This window comes from Hylobates moloch, unplaced genomic scaffold (genome assembly GCF_009828535.3).
Source record: "Hylobates moloch isolate HMO894 unplaced genomic scaffold, HMol_V3 SCAFFOLD_27, whole genome shotgun sequence".
NCBI classification, from domain to species: Eukaryota; Metazoa; Chordata; class Mammalia; order Primates; family Hylobatidae; genus Hylobates; species Hylobates moloch.
The window spans coordinates 354395-372541 of NW_026652302.1; the positions used below are offsets into that span (position 1 = coordinate 354395).

General features: G+C 39.2%; 1 protein-coding gene across 7 annotated transcripts in view; it reads right to left on the reverse strand.

The window, feature by feature from the left end:
- The window catches only part of LOC116463095 (uronyl 2-sulfotransferase), a 423370-nt gene that overhangs the window by 230447 nt on the left and 174776 nt on the right, over positions 1-18147 (reverse strand). For all 7 annotated transcript variants that reach the window (XR_004246562.2, XR_004246558.2, XR_004246561.2 and 4 more), the window contains exon 3: positions 85-240. Coding sequence is in view for 2 of the 7 variants with exons in the window: in XM_032146061.1 (XP_032001952.1) it covers positions 85-240 (156 nt within the window). In the remaining 5 variants the exon portion in view is untranslated. The remainder of the gene's footprint in view (positions 1-84; positions 241-18147) is intronic.

Genomic DNA, 18147 nt, shown 5'->3' on the forward strand with positions numbered 1-18147 from the left:
TGAAGGATGACCCGTAAGGCACCCACTGGTTACACAAATGAGCTGAAGCAAAACACAATTTAACAATGGGCAAAGTCAACTTACTTGTTCATTCTTAGTAAGCCTGGTTTTGTTGTGAATGTCTGATGTGACCAAATTAAATCCGTGCTTCTCCGACAAGATTCTCAGAAGCAAGACCACAGTACGGCTCCCACACTTGCCTACTCTGTTGTACACCACCTGGCTTGGGAAAGGTAGTACCTGGGGAAAAAAACAAGAAAACAAACATGAAACGTCTGTATGGAAATACTTAGGATTCTTCCCTCAATTTCAGAACAATAACTGTTTCATATAATAAATCTGAGTGAAAAAGGCCTATAATCAGGTTAATAAAAAGGATGTATATCAGTTCATCAGAAGTGATAAACTATATCTTCATGATATAACGAGAGAAATGTTGGTTTTGTTATCTCTCTGCACTGAGGAAATTTCAAGCAGTCTCTAAGATTGATTATCAAACTTTTCTAAGAACAAAATACATAAATATGTTCCTTAATGACAATATTTTTTGCAAGCTTATGCTTTATCAGAACAACTTAATTTATAGAGTGGTCAAGAAGTGGAGTGGAATTCCAGAACTCTTAAAATGCAATAATAAAAATACAGTTTGTAAATGGATGATGAATTTGAATAGACATTTCTCCAAAGAAAATATACAAATGGCCAATAAGCACATGAAAAAATGCTCAACATCATTAGTCACGGGGAAACGCAAATCAAAATCACAATGAGATACCACTTCACAGCCATGAGGATGGGTATAATAAACAACCAAGAAGACAGTAACAGGTCGGAGTGGAGTGGAATTGCTGGATCATATGGTAACCGTAGGTTTAATTTTTTGAAGGACTGCTAAACCATTTTCAATATAGCTGTACTATTTTATATTCCTACCAACAACATATGAGGGTTCCAATTTCTGCACATCCTTGCCAACACTTGTTATTGATATATATGTATTTTTTTATTTTTTTAGACAGGGTCTCACTCTTCTGCCCAGGCTGGAGTGCAGTGGTGTGATCCTGGGCTCACTGCAACCTCCGTCTCCCAGGCTCATGCAATTCTCCCACCTTAGCTTCCCGAGTAGCTGGGACTACAGGCACACACCACCATGACTGGCTAATTTTTGTAATTTTTTTTTTTTGGTAGAGACAGGTTTTCACCATGGTGCCCAAGCTGGTCTCAAACTCCAGAGCTCAAGCAATCTGCTGGCCTCGGCCTCCCAAAGTGCTGGGATTACAGGCATGAGCCACCACGCCTGACCTGTTACTGTCTTTTTGGTTGTTTATTATACCCATCTTCGTGGCTGTGAAGTGGTATCTCATTGTGATTTTGATTTGCATTTCCCTATGACTAATGATGTTGAGCATTTTTTCATATGCTTATTGGCCATTTGTATATTTTCTTTGGAGAAATGTCTATTCAAATCCATCATCCATTTACAAATTGTCTTTTCATTATTGCATTTTAAGAGTTCTGTATATATATATATATTCTGGATTAGCAAATACACAATCTGCAAATATTTTCTCCCATCCTGTAAGTTGTCTTTTCATTTTCTTTATGGTGTCCTTTGAAGCACAGAAGTTTTTCAATTTAACTGAGTCCAGTTTATCTAAATTTTCTCTGGTTGTTTTGGTTTTGGTGTCATATCTAAGAAACTATTGCCTAATCTAAGATCGTAAAGATATACATTTATGTTTCCTTCTGAGAGTTTTATAGTTTTATTTCTAACATTTAGGTATTTGATCCATTTCAAGTTACTTTTCTGTGTGGTGTGAGTTGGTTGTCTAACTTCATTCTTCTGCATGCAAATATCCAATTGTCACAGCACCATTTGTTGAAAAGACTCTTCTATTCTTTCCCCACTTAGCTGTTTAGTACCCTTGTCAAAAATTCACTAACCATAAGTGTATTGGGGGTCATTATTATTTCTGGATTCTCAATTCTGTTCCCTTAATCTACATGTTTATACTCATGTCACTACCACACAGTCTTATTATAGCTTTGTTCTAAGTTTTGAAATTGGGAAGGGAAGGGTAAATCCCTCCAACTTTGTTCTTTTTCAAGATTGCTTTTGGCTACTCTGTGTCCTTCGCATTTCCATGTGAACTTTAGGGTCAGCTTGCTAATATCTGCCCAAAAAAGTAGTTGAGATTATGATAAGGACTGCATTGAATCTGTAGATAAATTTGATTACGACAGCCACCTTAACAATATTGTCTTCCAATCCATGAACATGGATGTCTTCCTACTTATTTAGTTCTCCTTTAATTCGTTTCTTTGATGTTTTGTTGTTTTCATTGTTCATGCCTTATACTGCTGTTGTTGAATTTATTCTTTTTGATGTCATTATAAATAGAATTCTTCTCTTAGTTTCATTTTGGACTGATTGGTAAAAATACAATTGATTTTTCTACATTGATCTTATATTCCACAATCTTGCTGAACTCATTTATTAATTCCAATAGTTTTTTTTGTGTGGATTCTTTAGGATTTTCTATAATAAGATCATGCTATGTGCAAACAGAGAAGTTTTACTTCTTCCTTTCCAATATGAATGCCTTTCCTTTCTTTTCCCTTTCTAATTGCCTAGTGGATAATGATTTTTATATACTATTATCTACTTCTTATCTTGATATACTACTTTTTATCTATTTTGATATAATATTATATACTATTTATACTATTATCTACTTTACTATATACTTTTCATAGCTATTATGAAAAGCATCTATGATTAATCATTTATATCTGCAATAAAGATATTTCTCCATTTTGAATGCTCAGCATTGATCAACAACTGACAATAATCAAAGGATTCCTTCATTCAGCACATACTCATAACAGAAGGTCATTTTAAAAAGCTCAAAACTAAATAATAAAGCACAGTATAAAATCATAAATATACTGGAAACATAAATATACTATGGTAGGCCATTTGAATTTTTGCCTTTGCAATTATAGGTTAATTTAATTTTCCTGAAATATTTGTATGCAGAGTAGCATTTAATAAATTTGAAGCTTAAAGGCTAGTTGTCACTGGAATAAAATATAATATCTATATCATTCACTTAACAACCAGTCACATGCCATTTTGGTGCAATATTTCCATTATGTATTTTTTTCTTATGAGTAATACCTTGTTTCTTGAGGGCCAGTCTACTATGTGTCCTCACAGTGCCTAGAATGTGCTTTGTACATAAAGAGCCTCAACGGACACTGAATGAGTCCTGACTGCTCTGAGGAATTTAATGTGCTGCCTAACACTAATTAACACAATGATTCCACTAAAATGTGAAACCAAGAGAATCTTCAAATACAGCTGCTTTATCTGACCAAATGCTATTCGAAGTCATCAGAGAAAATAAAAAGATGGTCATTTTAATAGGTCACTGTTACTTATGGTTTAATCAGTGAGTACTTCAAAAGCCTGTTCATTGGCAACTATTACAGACGTCCAGATATTCAGAAAAATAAATTACATTCTTGGCTACAAGGTTATGATCAGGAAGGTTGAATTAGGTTTCATATTTAGTTTAATGATACAAATAGCCTTTATAAGTTGGACTTTCCATTACAACCAGGCTGGGGTATGAAATTATGGCTACCACAGAGCTGCCAACATAAACTCAGAGTTTAATTCCTCCACAGAAACAAAGTGTCCAACAATTGGGATAGGTGCATTTTTTTCCTGCCTCATAGCACATTACTGAATAGCAAGGAAGAATTTGTTACATCTGAATTAATGACCTAGAAGATGTGAGTTACCACATAGGTAAGTACTTTACTGCAAGAGTAGAGGTGCATCTTGGACAACTTAAGTGAATAACTGAGGCACTTACCTAGAAAACTTAGGTGAAATCACTTAATTTCTCCTGAATTGTTTGGGAAATCAGCACAGTAGCAGGCTTAGTATCTATCTTATTCTGTTTACTAATAACCAAAGATGTTATTTACCTTTAGGCTATTGGGTAATTCACTTTTTAAAAGATGTTAATTCTAATTGTTTTATTAGTTTGTGGCAAGCTTCCAACTAATAGTTTAAAATTTTGTTATTTAAAAAGAACACTTAAATAAGAACAAAAAATCCTGTATCATTTCTGCAGCTGGGTCTATGATAATCACTTAAGATAAAGGAGGGCTTAACGTCCTCACTGTGACTGTACTTCCATCATTTCTCTAAATACCAATACACACCTACATGATATGAACATAAAAGCAGGAAATGTGTTTTCACTAAAATTTCTGGAATCAGCCTTGTGAGTTTTAAAGACACCTCATGCACTACCACAAACGTAAGTAAACCTGTCTGAAATTTAGGGTGGGGTTTTTAATCATTTTCCATTGAAACTTGCTGAATTAAGCAGCTAAATCAATGTGTAGATGTTGGATACAGTGGTAAACAACAAGAAGCAGATTCCTCCTGTTCCTGGCAGAACTATAGATTTGTTTCTGATGGCCAGGCGTGGTGGCTCACACCTGTAATCTCAGCACTTTGGGAAGCTGAGGTGGGTGGATCACCTGAGGTCAGGAGTTCGAGACCAGCCTGGCCAACACAGCGAAATGCCGTCTCTAGTAAAAATACAAAATTAGCTGGGAGTGGTGGCGGGTGCCTGTAGTCCCAGCTACTCAGGAGGCTGAGGCAGGATAATCGCTTGAAGCCGAGAGGCAGAGATTGCAGTGGGTCAAGATCATGCCATTGCACTTCAGCCTGGGCAACAGAGTGATATTTAGTCTCAAAAAAATAAAAATAAATAAATAAAAATAAAATAGATTAGTTTCTGAAGGTCTGCTTTAAAAATGTTTATCATCTTCTATTTGAAATGCACTTTCTGGAAAGATGGCAAAAAAAAAAAAAAAAAAAAAAAAAAGGACTGATTTTTAAGGAGGGAGGGACTGACCTGTCCTAGGTTCTGTGCCATGTAAACCCTTTTCATCCTTGTTTAACATACAGAATCAAACAGCATAACTGTCTTTTACTCTGGCTGTGCATTTCTCTAAGAGCGTAAATTATCAAATGGCTTAAGTATCATTAGTAGCATCCAAATAACTCCCTCTGTGTGCCCCCCATACTCCCCGTGGATCACAGATTCCTAGCATAATGGAGCTTGAGGTCCAGAAGCAATTTAGAATCCATCCATTCAACACCCCCCAGCCACAACTATCCCTCTATCACCCCCGTCTCCAGCCCAATCTGTGTTTGATTTGGATAAAATTTTCCTTTACACTATGTAGATATTACAACTATTTTTACATGAGTAAACTGAAGCCCAGAAATATCATTTGGCATCTTCAAGGTCACAAAGCTAGAGTGACACATAACCACGAAAGCCCAGCTCTCGGCTCTCCTGACTCCTAAGATGACACTTCTTTAATATACAAATCAAATAGTGGAGAGGATTTTTAGTTTGACTTCTGTGACAGAGATCCTCTTTCCTTTTTTTTTTTTTTTTTTTTTTTGAGACGGAGTCTCGCTCTGTCGCCCAGGCTGGAGTGCAGTGGCGCAATCTCGGCTCACTGCAAGCTCCGCCTCCTGGGTTCACGCCATTCTCCTGCCTCAGCCTCTCCGAGTAGCTGGGACTACAGGCGCCCGCCACCGCGCCCGGCTAATTTTTTGTATTTTTAGTAGAGACGGGGTTTCACCGTGGTCTCGATCTCCTGACTTCGTGATCCGCCCGCCTCGGCCTCCCAAAGTGCTGGGATTACCTCTTTCCTTTTTTATGTCTTGTATGTATCCAACATCGTTGAATACACTATTTTCAACAGTTGGCGATCACAACCAGTATCATCAGCCATTACTCAGCCGCGACTCAAGTCCCCAGAAGGCTTAAGTGGAACTGACAGGAGCAGATTAGCCTCTCTCTCCTTCCTAAGGACTCTTTCTAGAAAGCTAATGGAAGCCCAGAGTGTCAACCCAGCTAATGGGAGAAGAAGGTGGCAGGATGTATACTTTTCCCTTCTCTCCTTCCCCTGATATATCACAGGCAGTCAAAGTGGACAGCTGCCTCAAATGTTGTCAACTGCTTCCATTGGGAAAGGAAAAAACCAGGAAGCAGTAAGTTATAGTAACATGTATACAAAATCCTATGTATATTTGGAATGTCTATCAGGACAAGCAAATGCCCTCAAATGATAAACTCAATCACTGTGAAAAGACTTTTAAAGACCTCTTAGGATCAATCTCGAAATCTTCATTATCCTTAACAGATATTTGCAATTGTCAGGCCGAGAACTCTATCCTCTACTTTAATGTTCCTATTATCATTTGCACACAGAGTTTGAATGCTCACTCTTTCTTTAGGTGCCCTATAGAGAAGTACACATGAAACTCCTCAAGCACCCTCTCCTTCCCCCAAGTGATTCTTCATTCTTGGCAACTGCGGTTATATGAATGTTATGTCTGTGATTTCTATTTTATGGCCAATTTGTAAAAGTGAAGGGGCCTCCAAAATCTTTCATTCTATGAATTATATATTTTTATGCTTCCTGTCTTGTAAGTTCTGCAAATGCCACAAATCCCCAGAGCCTGACAGGCCTGTGTGGAGCATGCCAAATAAACAGAAGTCTTTCCAAGATCTTGAGCACTATAGGAACCACCACCAAATGACATCCACAAGTTCAATAGCTTAGCCCTGGTTTGAAACGGGGAGAAGAGAAGGAAGGCTTTCTAGGTAAAAAGTAAATGTGGTCTGGACCAAGACTTTCATAGTCTATGAGACCCAGAGTCTATAGAGCTCTTCTGGGGATTGGTAATGTTGGAAGAATTAACTTCAGTGCTGCTTTTAATTCCCTGCAAAATGATACTTAATATAGTACAAGCTGTGGTTCCCAAATAACTGTATGTTCAAATTCCTCATAGAACCTTTAAAAATGCAGGTTTCTGGGCCACACTCTAAGACAAACTGAATCACAGTCTAGGATGAGAGTCAGGAGTCTCTCTCTAAAAACCTCACCAGGGTGCTCTGTCACCTCCATCAGCTTTGAGGAAGTGCTGTCACAGAGGACTCCCAGCTTTCTGTATTAAGTGGCTAAGTGGGTCCTTGCAGCCTTCTGAGGGATTAAGGCTGGGGAGAAGGTTGCCTGTGTGGTCCTGGAGGGGAGTTGGGGCGAAGGGCACTGTTGTGTCTTCCTGGGGTCTCACTGTGTGTTGATGAGCCCCACTCCCATTTACCAGTCATAATTAACCTCGTAAGTATGCTCATACTCTCCTAGGCTGGTTAGAGAACAGATGTGCTGGTTAACTGAATGTGTAGGTTAACTGAAATTTATACTAAATGCTGTCAAAGCATTATAGTGACTGTGAACTGACTTTGCTTGACGAATAAAACTGCACTTCATGATTTTTCAGCAACTCCATTTCATGGTTAATCAAACTAACACTTGAAAGAGTCACAGCCAGGGCTGTGCAAGGCCTGAATTCAGGGACAATTCTGTTCCTCACTGTCCATATGACTGTAAGCAGTTTAAATCCATTCAGTGAATCCTCATGTTAAAGTTCCTAGGACACTGTGGTGCTAGAAGCCAGTCACTTCACATCCTTGAGCCCCAGTTTCCTCACCTATAAAAAGGGGAAAGTTAGGTTATAACCCAATAAATGATATTTTCTTCCAAAGCTATTAAATTATTAATTTCAGTCTATATTGCTACCAAGATATAATCTGGAAAACACCTTAAAAGTTAAAACTAGATTTTATTGTGTTTCCTTGTGGAATATATTCATTAAAGAAATAGAGGAAACAAAGTTCCAGTAATTTGTGCTGATGACATGGGTTCCAGCACCATAGGCGTTCCCGGTTTTATTTTGGAAACCTTGGCTGTCCTATTCTTGTTTGGGCTTGTCCCATAATAAATCTACCTTTATCTTCCTTTTATCTTTCTCTTCCTTTCCACAGTTTTAATCATTTCAAGCTTCCCATTTTGAGATCATCGCCAGAGCCTCCCAGAACTCGGCAGTGATTCTCACTGGCCTTTGCCCATCAAACCATCTGAGCCACACGCATCTGTTTTCTAATTACCATCATCTCTCCTGCTCCCAGTCTCCTTTCCTCCATTCTAGGGGAGGAAATAGACAGAACCCATCTCAGAATTCTATTTCCCCTCATTGCAATCCTCCTGAACAGAAGGCTCTTTCCATCCACAACTCTCAAATGACATCCTGCGTGCTTCTCATTATTCAGGCCCATCTTCTCCAAGAGCTATGCCAAATCTGAACCTTTGGCTTTCTTCTCTTCCCCTGTTCCCACTTGAAACAATTCCATGTGTAATGCTACCTACAGAAAAATAAATATAGCCAGAGATCATTTACAAGTCCATCTGGGTCTGTTATGTGCATAGTGGATAATTAATAAAAATAATCTATCTGTTAGGTATATAGTGGATAATTAATACAGAGTATAGACTAGACTATTGGGATGAAAATACTATTATAGTAAGTGTTGTAGAACCAATGCTGTCATATTTATTATTATAAAGGATGCTCTTTCAGTTATCTCTTAAAACTATAAGAAAATCTACCAATTTTTTCTTAACATTCATAATATTTTGAAACCCCTGATTTGCTATGTTACAGAAGAAAAAGTATGTTGAAGTCGAAGTTTCCCTGGACTGAAAGTTATGAAACTCTGGCATTCTCCTTGGCTTTATCACTCTAAGTAGTTGAGTGACATGAGCAAATGATCCTGAACAACTTCTCTAAGTCAAAGTTTCCTCAAAGTACAGAATGAGGATACTGAACCTAATGATTCCCAAGGCTCCTCCCTGTCCACATGCCATATGTTAACCGAGGGCTACACAATACTTATGGATGATCACAGGGTTATCTGAGTGGCATCCTGCACTTCTAAATATTAATTCCATTCTGTATACCTAATGTCCTGTTATCTCCATAATGCACATCATCACTATGCTATTCCCAGAACACAACAGCCTGCATACTGTACCAGAATTTTCATACAAAGAAGCAATTTCCACAAGGAGCCACAAGTCATTTTCTAGATGTGATGATTAAGCTACCACAGTTGGATCCTTGAAGAGTGCTTCAGGAAAAAAATACAAGACTTCCAGTTTGAGTAGGAACTCAAATTTCAGGTGACACTGGTAAATGCTATCAATGCCATAGACCAAAAGATGAATATTTTCAAATTTCAAATTAACAAATATGAAAAAAATATACATATGAGGAACAAAGAGAGTCACTTTTAATGCCGCAGTACCCTTTAAGCTTTGTGGTCAGTACACAAATAATAAGCAAAAAGCAGTCCATAAACTGGGTATCTCATTACCACAGAATGTTACAGTTTCCTTTTTTTTGAGACAAGGTCTTGCTCTGTTGCCCAGGCTGGAGTGCAGTGGCACAATCTTGGTTCATTGCTACCTCTGCTTCCCGGCCTCCAGTGATTCTCATTCCTAGCCTACTGAACAGCTAGGATTACAGGCACACAGCATCGTGTCAGCTAATTTTTGTATTTTTATTACAGACAACATTTTACCCTGTTGGCCAGGCTGGTCTCGAACTCCTGGCCTCAAGTGATTCACCTGCCTCGGCTTCCCAAAGCGCTGGGATTATAGGCATGAGCCACCGCACTCGGCCAAGAATGTTACAGTTTCTAAAATTCAAACTGCAGTTCGGTCCATAGGAATCCATGGAATACTTGTATGTTTGACAGAAAGAGAAATGATATCCACATGCCACACACATGAAATGTAAGCACAATGAGAGAGTGCAAGGTTGCGAGGCTAAACCTTCCTGAAGGCATATTTCCAAGTGGGACTTGACTTGCTTTTGCATACACATGGTAGCCCTACTGCGCTTGTGCTTGGTGGCTTCTGTCCACTCTTCTAAGAGCCCTTTCAACTTCTCTATGGCTTTTATCATCAAAATTAAGTGGAGAAACCCATGTGGATGTGGAAGTCCTGTTTAACCTCATCTTCCTGTGAATATCTGTTATGCATGTGGATGCGCCCTGTATGTTTCTGTTGTGCTCAAAAGACATTATGAGTAATATTGTTGCAGTCACATCAGACTTCTAGCCATTTCTAACACTTTCTTACATGCTATGTATTCAGTCGTCCAAAAGTCCTTATTAGACAAACTCTGAGGATGAAAGTAGGAGGGTCCCCAAATTAGTTCTAGATCTGCAGCTGTTCCATTTTTAGTATTAATCAATTCGATTGGCTTTTTACATTAACTTTTGGACCAGAGTACGGAATTACAAAAATGCATTTGGACAGATAATCTCTCCACCAGACCCACACACTTAGTTTGACTCTCCATTCAGATCTGTAATACATTTTTGTTTAATCACACTAATCTCCAAATAAAACATGCATAGACACTTTTGTTTATACAGACTTCCAAGGTTTAAGAGTCTGCTCTAAAGCTAAGTTTCGTTTCTCTATATTTATCCTATTTTGTTTTAGTTAACAATTTATACTCTGAGTCCAATCTCAAAACTCATTTGTTATTATACAAATAGAGGAGAAGTATTGATTATTGATTGGAGGTTTCATAATTTATAGCAGATATTGTTGGCATGGGCCAACCACTCGATTTAGAATGGTCTTCTCTGGATGTTAGCGGGGAACGAGTCCGTTATTCTCATTACAACCCTGAGAAGAAAAGACTGCCCTCACTGAAAATAGTATAAAGGCTGGGGAAACAGCCACACTTGGCTGCCAAGACTCCTCTCTCATCAAAGCACTGTGCAAAGATTTTAAGACCAAAAGCGTGGATATACTGTTCACTGTGAATCACATCACTATTTTCCATTTGAAATGTCTGAATCAAATGTTAGTTTCTTGAGTGTGAATTGTACTGAAAAACTTATTCTTAGATTCAAATGATCATTGTTTAAATCTCTTAGCTGAGTTTTAGGTTTATATAACATAACCCATAATTTAAAATAGTGTGGCAGATTGGTACAATAATGGCCCCGGACCAGTCACACCTCTTCCTATCCCTGCACCGTGTAACTTCCTTCCACATGGCCCTCTAGACTGGCCACATGACTTGCTTTGGCCATTAAGACATTAGTAAGTGCAATACAAACAGATGCTTGAAAACAGCCTGCATGTGGGGGCTTCACCTCTCTTTCCCCTAGGAGGTTTTCCACCATCATATGAACTTAGGCTGGCTTCCAGGAAGATAAAAGGTGGCATGGAATAGTGAAAATTCTGTGACTAAATTCAGCAAGTAATTATTGAGCACTTACTGCGTGCTAGTCATTTAGTTAGGCATAAGAAATTGGTCGACTATTATAATTATTTGATTGTCTGACTCACTAGACTTTAAACTCCATGACTGTAGGGGCCACATCTGCTTTTCTTGACTATTGTATCTTCAGTGTTCAGCTCAATGCCTGGCACATAGTAGGCACTCAATAAATAATTGTTGAATAAGTGAACACAGCAAAGGTTACAACAAGTCTCTTGCCCTGTAAGAACTCACAATCTAACAAGGAATCGAACACTGACACTGCTTGCGCTGATACTGTGTGGTAAGCGCCCCACTAGAGATATGCATACAGTGGTATGAGAACAGAAGGGGTGATGAACTTGGCCTGCAGAACTCAGGGAAGGGGTCACAGAGAACACGGCATTTGAATGGAGTCTTGGTATCTCTAGAAATTGTATGGCTTCAAAGGGATAGCCATTTTCCCTTTGCAAAGTACACCTACCCAATTCTTGTTGATTTGCATTAATAAGAAACTTTCTAACCCCTCTCCCATGTTTGATTTGGCTATGTGGAATTGGCTTCTTGGCATTTTTCACATTGTGTGTGTGTCTATGTGTTGCACATATGATATGCAAGGAAAACACACCATACAAAATTCATCAACTCTCTGGTCTAGTGTTGCCCCTCATACATACTGAGCATAGCAACACAGCAGGACAACTGAGTTGCAGCTCAAGAACAACTGGGTTAAACACGGCTAAAGAACTTCTCTGCTTTATGTTACATCTCCATGTATCAATATGAGGATGCTTGTATCTGCAGGTAACCAAAAACCCAATGAAACTCAAACAATAAAGAGAATACATTTTCTCATAAATAAATAAATAAATAAATAAATAGGAAAATATATTCTCTAACAAAAGTGCTTAGGTATGGAGGTTTTAGGCCTCATTCCATACTTTTGTTCCATCTCGCTCTTCCATCCTGGAAATGTCAGCATTGTCCTCAGACTAGCTTTTCTTATGTTTCATGACAGTTGCTGCAGTTCCAGCCATCCCATGCAGAATTACAAAGTCTAGGGCAAGAAGAGACTATCTTTCCTGGGTGCTTCCTTTAAGATCTGAAAATCCTACCTAGAAGGCCCTGAGAAAATTTCTCATGTTCTGTTGGCTTGGTCTAAACTTCCAGTGTACATCTCAACCAGCCATGGGCAAAGGAAATAAGACAACCATGCTAGGCTTAGATTAATCAGGACTCACTCGTGAGCTGGGAATGGAACTGCCTTCCTCTTAGGGTAAAACTTGAACAAGTCAGATTTCTGCTAAAGAGGGGGAGGCTGTGGGAGAATGGATATGGGGTCAGTAACCAGTAGGGTCTGCTGTACCCCACCACTCAAAGGCCCTGTTTTTCTTGATTCTTCAAACACCTGTTCATGAAGATCTCCATTCCTCCTCTACACAAGAGGGAGTAAGAGCGGCAAACACCAAGGACATTCTCAACATGTGCAAAGGATCCATGGCTGTGTCCTATCCATAGTCCCACAGCTGCTCCCTGCCCTAGGCATAGATTTGCTGATAGCTGGAGAAGAGGAGAGATGAAATACATTCCTTTCTACATAAAATGACATTGCTTCCCACACTGAAATGAGATAGAGAATTAGCGACAAGGTGAACTTGAGCTGGGAGATTAACTCCACACAAGAATCCAGAAACCATAAGGTATTTTTAGCTAGAGATGGCAATAAGACATTTAAATTGCTCTCAGATGAAATTATGTCTTAACTGCCTACATGTTGGGGGCTTTTCACAAGTATACCTTTCTCATAAATGAATTTTGAACAAATGTGGCATGGAATCTAGACGCAATCCACCAGCATAGATCTGATCATGGAATGTTCTTTTCCACAGTATCTATCGGCTGATTTTTCCTTTCATCTGTTACCTGGTCCTGGGTAAACAGATTTTTCAGAAATCTCCACCAGGATGGATGAGGGAACCCATTTCCTATAGGGAACTGTTATGACATTCAGGCTATCAAACAGTGCTAAATAAAATAAATCATTATTCAAAAAATATTTTAAAAATGGATACAGATATTTTCCATCTCTTGGGATTTTGCAATCTGACAGAAAGAGGAAAAGAGAAAGACAGTTTGTAGAGCAACAATTGTCTCCATAGCTAGACTCACTGGATGGATATAAAACTTCTGACTTCCCCCATAATGGTTGAGAAGTTGGACCTGACTAAGCAATAAGAAAATCCTCATCAGGAGAGTTTAGTTAAAGAAACAAATGAAGGAAACAGAAGTTTAAAATGAGGGCAAGAGCCCAGGTTTTAAGACCCTATTGCTGATCTCAGACTGTAGTTGCCCTGGGGCAATAGAGTACAAAAAAAAAAAAAAAAAAAATCCTAGTGATGGGTTGAGCACTCACACTGTCCAATCTATGTCATTGTAGTGCAGGAGCTCATCCTCCACCAGTGACACAAATACCTCCCCTCCAGGCCTTCACCGGGCACTGTACCCTTGGATGGAGAGCTGCTTATGTCTATCAAAGGGCTGGCTAAAAGATGTCATAAGTAAGGAAGATTGTTTTAGGACATAGACTCCATCCATTTCTCTGTACATTTTGAATTTTTAGTCTTGGTCCAAAGCGAATCATCAAAAAGCTGTCTATTGAAGCATAACTTCTTGGCCCCATCTAGAGCTGCTTTGACTGAGTGACATTTTGGCATCATATCCTTGGCAGCCGTCAAGTGACACCATACGATAGGGCATCTCACAATCCAGTTCTGTTTTGGAATGGAGATGTCATTGAGCACATTGTCTTCTATCTTTCTCATTTTTTTCATCCCAGCATTCTTAATTTGGTGGTGACTTTCACGCAATATCTCACTTAATTTGTAAAATGACCTCACAACCATGAGTACTAGTGCTCCCATATTAGAGAAGAAAAGGCTGGGAATTAAAGGGATTAAATAACTTGTTCAAAGTCTATTCCAGAGCTGGTACTCAAGCTCTCTAATCCACTACACTGTAGGACAAATGACTGTATTTTTTTTCCTTCTCATGGAAAATGAGAACCACATGACCATTTATGGCCCCATTTTTCTTTGGCTACCAGAAAATCCAAAGTAAAGTTTGTTCAACTATAGCAATTAGTGGTATGATGGTTTATATAATTGTTTTTTCACCAATTATGCTAATCTGATGAACTCACTAGCCTGTAAGGCCATGGGAAGGCCAAGACTTCAATGTATTTCTATGATTTTTCCCCTTCCTCCCTCCCACTGGTCCTCCTCCTCCCCTTTCTCTCTCTCTCTGTTTTGTTCTCTCTCTTCGCAACTGTACTTAGCTCAATATGTAACAAGGATGTAAGGACAACTGAAGATGGATGAATTCTTACCATGCTCCAGCAGTAACGTCTTCAGAGAATATTTTAAATTCAGAAGGTAAATATATCCTATTATTGTATTGTTAATTGCTTTCTTTCATCCCCACAGAGTCCTCACCTTCAATATGAAAAAAAAAAAAAAACATTTTTTCAAACCTATTACTAACTATATAGAATATTTTGAAATGATAACCCCCTATAGCAGATTCTGCTAGCTGCTTATCTAATATCTACTTTCCTCTCTTCCTAAAGGAACCATGACCTCATTCTAGGTAACAATATGCCCAGCTAAAAATAGTCCTCTTAGACTCACTTGAAGTTGGGAGTGATAGAGTGATCGAGTTCTGTCCATTCATTCAACAAATGAATGAGTTATAAATGAACACTGTTGAGTTGGCCTCTTGGGCAATTTTTAATGATAGACAGATTCCTCTGGCATCGTTTTTCGTCCTCTGCCTTGACTTTCCATTCTCTTCTCCTCCCTGGAACACAGACACCATGCCTAGAGTTGCAGAAGCAATCGTGTGACCACGAGGCAAGAAGCATGAGGGCCATGCTGCAAGCCAAGATCTGCAAGCTAATGAGGACAGAAAACGAAGATAAGAGGTAGACCCCAGTGATATCACAGTGCCACCACACCAGACCTGGACTGCTTAATGCATGAAATAAACAGGGCTCTCCACTTGTTTGGGTCACTCTTGTCAGGTTTTCTGTTTCTGTTAGCCCAATGCATTTCTGATATAGGCCTTTCTCTTTTTAATTTTTTGCTAATTTTATTCATTTTTTAAAATGGCCACAGGTATTACCCTCTGAGAAAATCAAAATCAAGTACACTCACAGTGAAAAGAGTTCTAAGTCTCATATCATTCCTTTTGATCCTGTAGTACACTGACATTGTAGTAACAGCACTATTAGCTTCAAAATGCTGTATCGATGATCAAAATATGTCAGTGGAAAGGATCTCATAAAGTATGCTACTTTCTTTCTTCAATTACTTTAAAAGTCTGTCATTAAACACTTCTGGGGGTAGTTTATAAAATATTTATGGTTGGAAGCCAAAGGTAGCTGGAGAAGAAGAAATGTTTGTTATAAATATATTTCTCTACTCACAAGCTGTCAAAGGAACTCACTGTAGTTTTTGTGATCTGCTGGGTCATGGTAAAGCTCCCTTCTGTGAAAGTATGTGGTCTACTTAACAATAACAACCATACTCATTTGCTCAGAAGTACAGCTAAATAATCCTTCAGCCCCTGTGTAATTTTAGTGTAAGTGCATTAAAAATTCCACTTATCTTGCACCTGGAAATTATGCGGTCAATAAACTTTTGACCTAGTTGTGTGAGTTGCTCTGAAGGTTAAACTATGTTCGTCCAATCATCATGGGGAGTGACCAAAGGGTCACTTGCATCCAAGGGCAGAAATGTAATTTTATTTTTCAGGAATTTATACACAATTCCTTTGAAGATTCAAGAGGAGTAATATTTATTAGGCTTTGACATTAAATATGTAGAATCGTGACTTGGAAATATTCCCCCCTTTCTTCCACTGGGCAATGTTTGCAAACAACCTACACATTGGCAACCTTTGGAGAAAACCTACTACTATAAACTTTAAAGTTTTTTTTTTCTTTTTCTTCTTTCTTTTTTTTGTAGAAAGTTTAAAAGTCATTGTGAGTTGCAAATCTTTCATATGCATTTGTCCCTTTCTTTTCAAAGTTGTTCCTTATCTGTTGAAAAAGCTTGTGCCTGCTTTTGCCTGAGAATTGTAAACTGCTCAACTCAGACTGCTGGAAACACCTTAAACATCTGCTCTCCTCAGACAGTTGCTGTCCTGCCTTCATCTTGTATGCTTTAACCGGTGGGCTCTTCTGGACTTTTTTATGGGGGCAAGTGGTCAGGCCACAAATCAGTCTCCTTTTTCTCTCATACACACAGAGCTCAAGTTCACTGTAAAAATCATGTTTAGTACAGAAGGAACCAAAACAGGAGAGCACATCATATCAGCAGCGTTTGCACAGCTAATTCCATCAAACGTCAGTGAAAGCTCTGGGGTAAAAGCAATGCATCAGTTTCTGCATGAGGAATTCAACATAAACATGAACAGTAGAAGAATAAGTGGAGACAAGAAATTCTTTGAAAATGCCCCAAAGTAAAAGAATCAAGCAGGCATAGTCACGCCTGCTTTTCTTATTTAGAATCTCAAAAACACGCATTCCACCTTCTCTCAGCCCAGCCCCATCCAATGGAACGCAAATCCTGAATTCATGCAGCCTGGCTGAGAGAAAGCTGTGTCTTTTCAGAGAGGCCCAAGAGCTATTGGGTTGGGGTCTGTAATCCACAGGCCAAGTTTCTTCTCCGGAAGGGAGTTGTGAATTACCAAGAAATGTGTTCTTGGGAAGTCCAGCCCACATGTGACGGCTTAGGGGAAATTCGGAGTGTCCCTCCACACTAATGTATCTGGGGATACAGTTGGGGCAAGGCCATTGCTCTGCTCAAATGCAACGCACAGGAGGACAGCCAAAGCCAAGTGCCAGTCTCCTCTCCCCTTAGGGCTTAAGCAAAACTGCGTGGCTTGCAAAACTGTCTTCAGTGTCCTCTTCTCCCCGACTCCCCTTTCATTCCCTGAACTCATAGCTGCTAACTTCCTACTGTGCGCCCGAGGATGCAGTGATGGAGAAGCTGCTGATTGTCTCCTAGGGATTTCTTTGTGAAAAGGGCAATGTCAGAGACAAGTACAAGGTGATAAGGGACCGATGAGTAGGGACATCTGGCCCTGAAGTCGGGGTGAGCAGGGCAGGGACGAGGGGCTGTCAGAGAAGGGCCTAGAGCAAAATCAGGAAACTTAGGTCACATATTCTTTGTTTTGATTACAACCCTTTAAAAAATGTCAAAACAATTCTTAGCTTGTGGGAGGTAAAATATTATGCTGATGTGGCCTATGGGTCATAGTTTGCTGACCCATCTTCTAGAGAAAATAATACCTGTGTCAAGTCCCTTAGGATAAGACATAAAATTAACTACTGTTTAGTAAGCGCTTGGATTTGTCAGGTCTTAGACCGGCTGCTTTATGAAGTTCATTTCATTGAATCATCACAATAGCATAAGAGGGCTATAGTCATCAGAAGGAAATATTAACAATATTATTTACTGACGAGGAAACTGAGGTCCAGAGGCATTAAATCCCTTGTTGAATGTCAGAGCCCTCAGCCCAGCTGAAAACAGGAACCCCGGCCTATCTGGCTTCCAAGCGACCAACTGCAATCCAAGTACAGTTGTATATCTAAGTCCTGCCCTGGACAAAGGCATTGCAGGAGCGGGGAGGGGCTAAAATTCTGACCACACCCTACTGGCCAATCCTTGATCCTGGGTGAGGTGCTGCACCCAGCTTGAGGTTGGAATGGAGGCCTTTTTCTTAGCACAGAGATGCCATGTACTGACCAAGCCACACTTTTAAGAGGCTGTGTCAGCTGGGAAGAGAGGAGAATCTCTTCCTAACTCATTCGAAGCCTATTATTATTATTATTATTATTTTTTTTTTTTTTT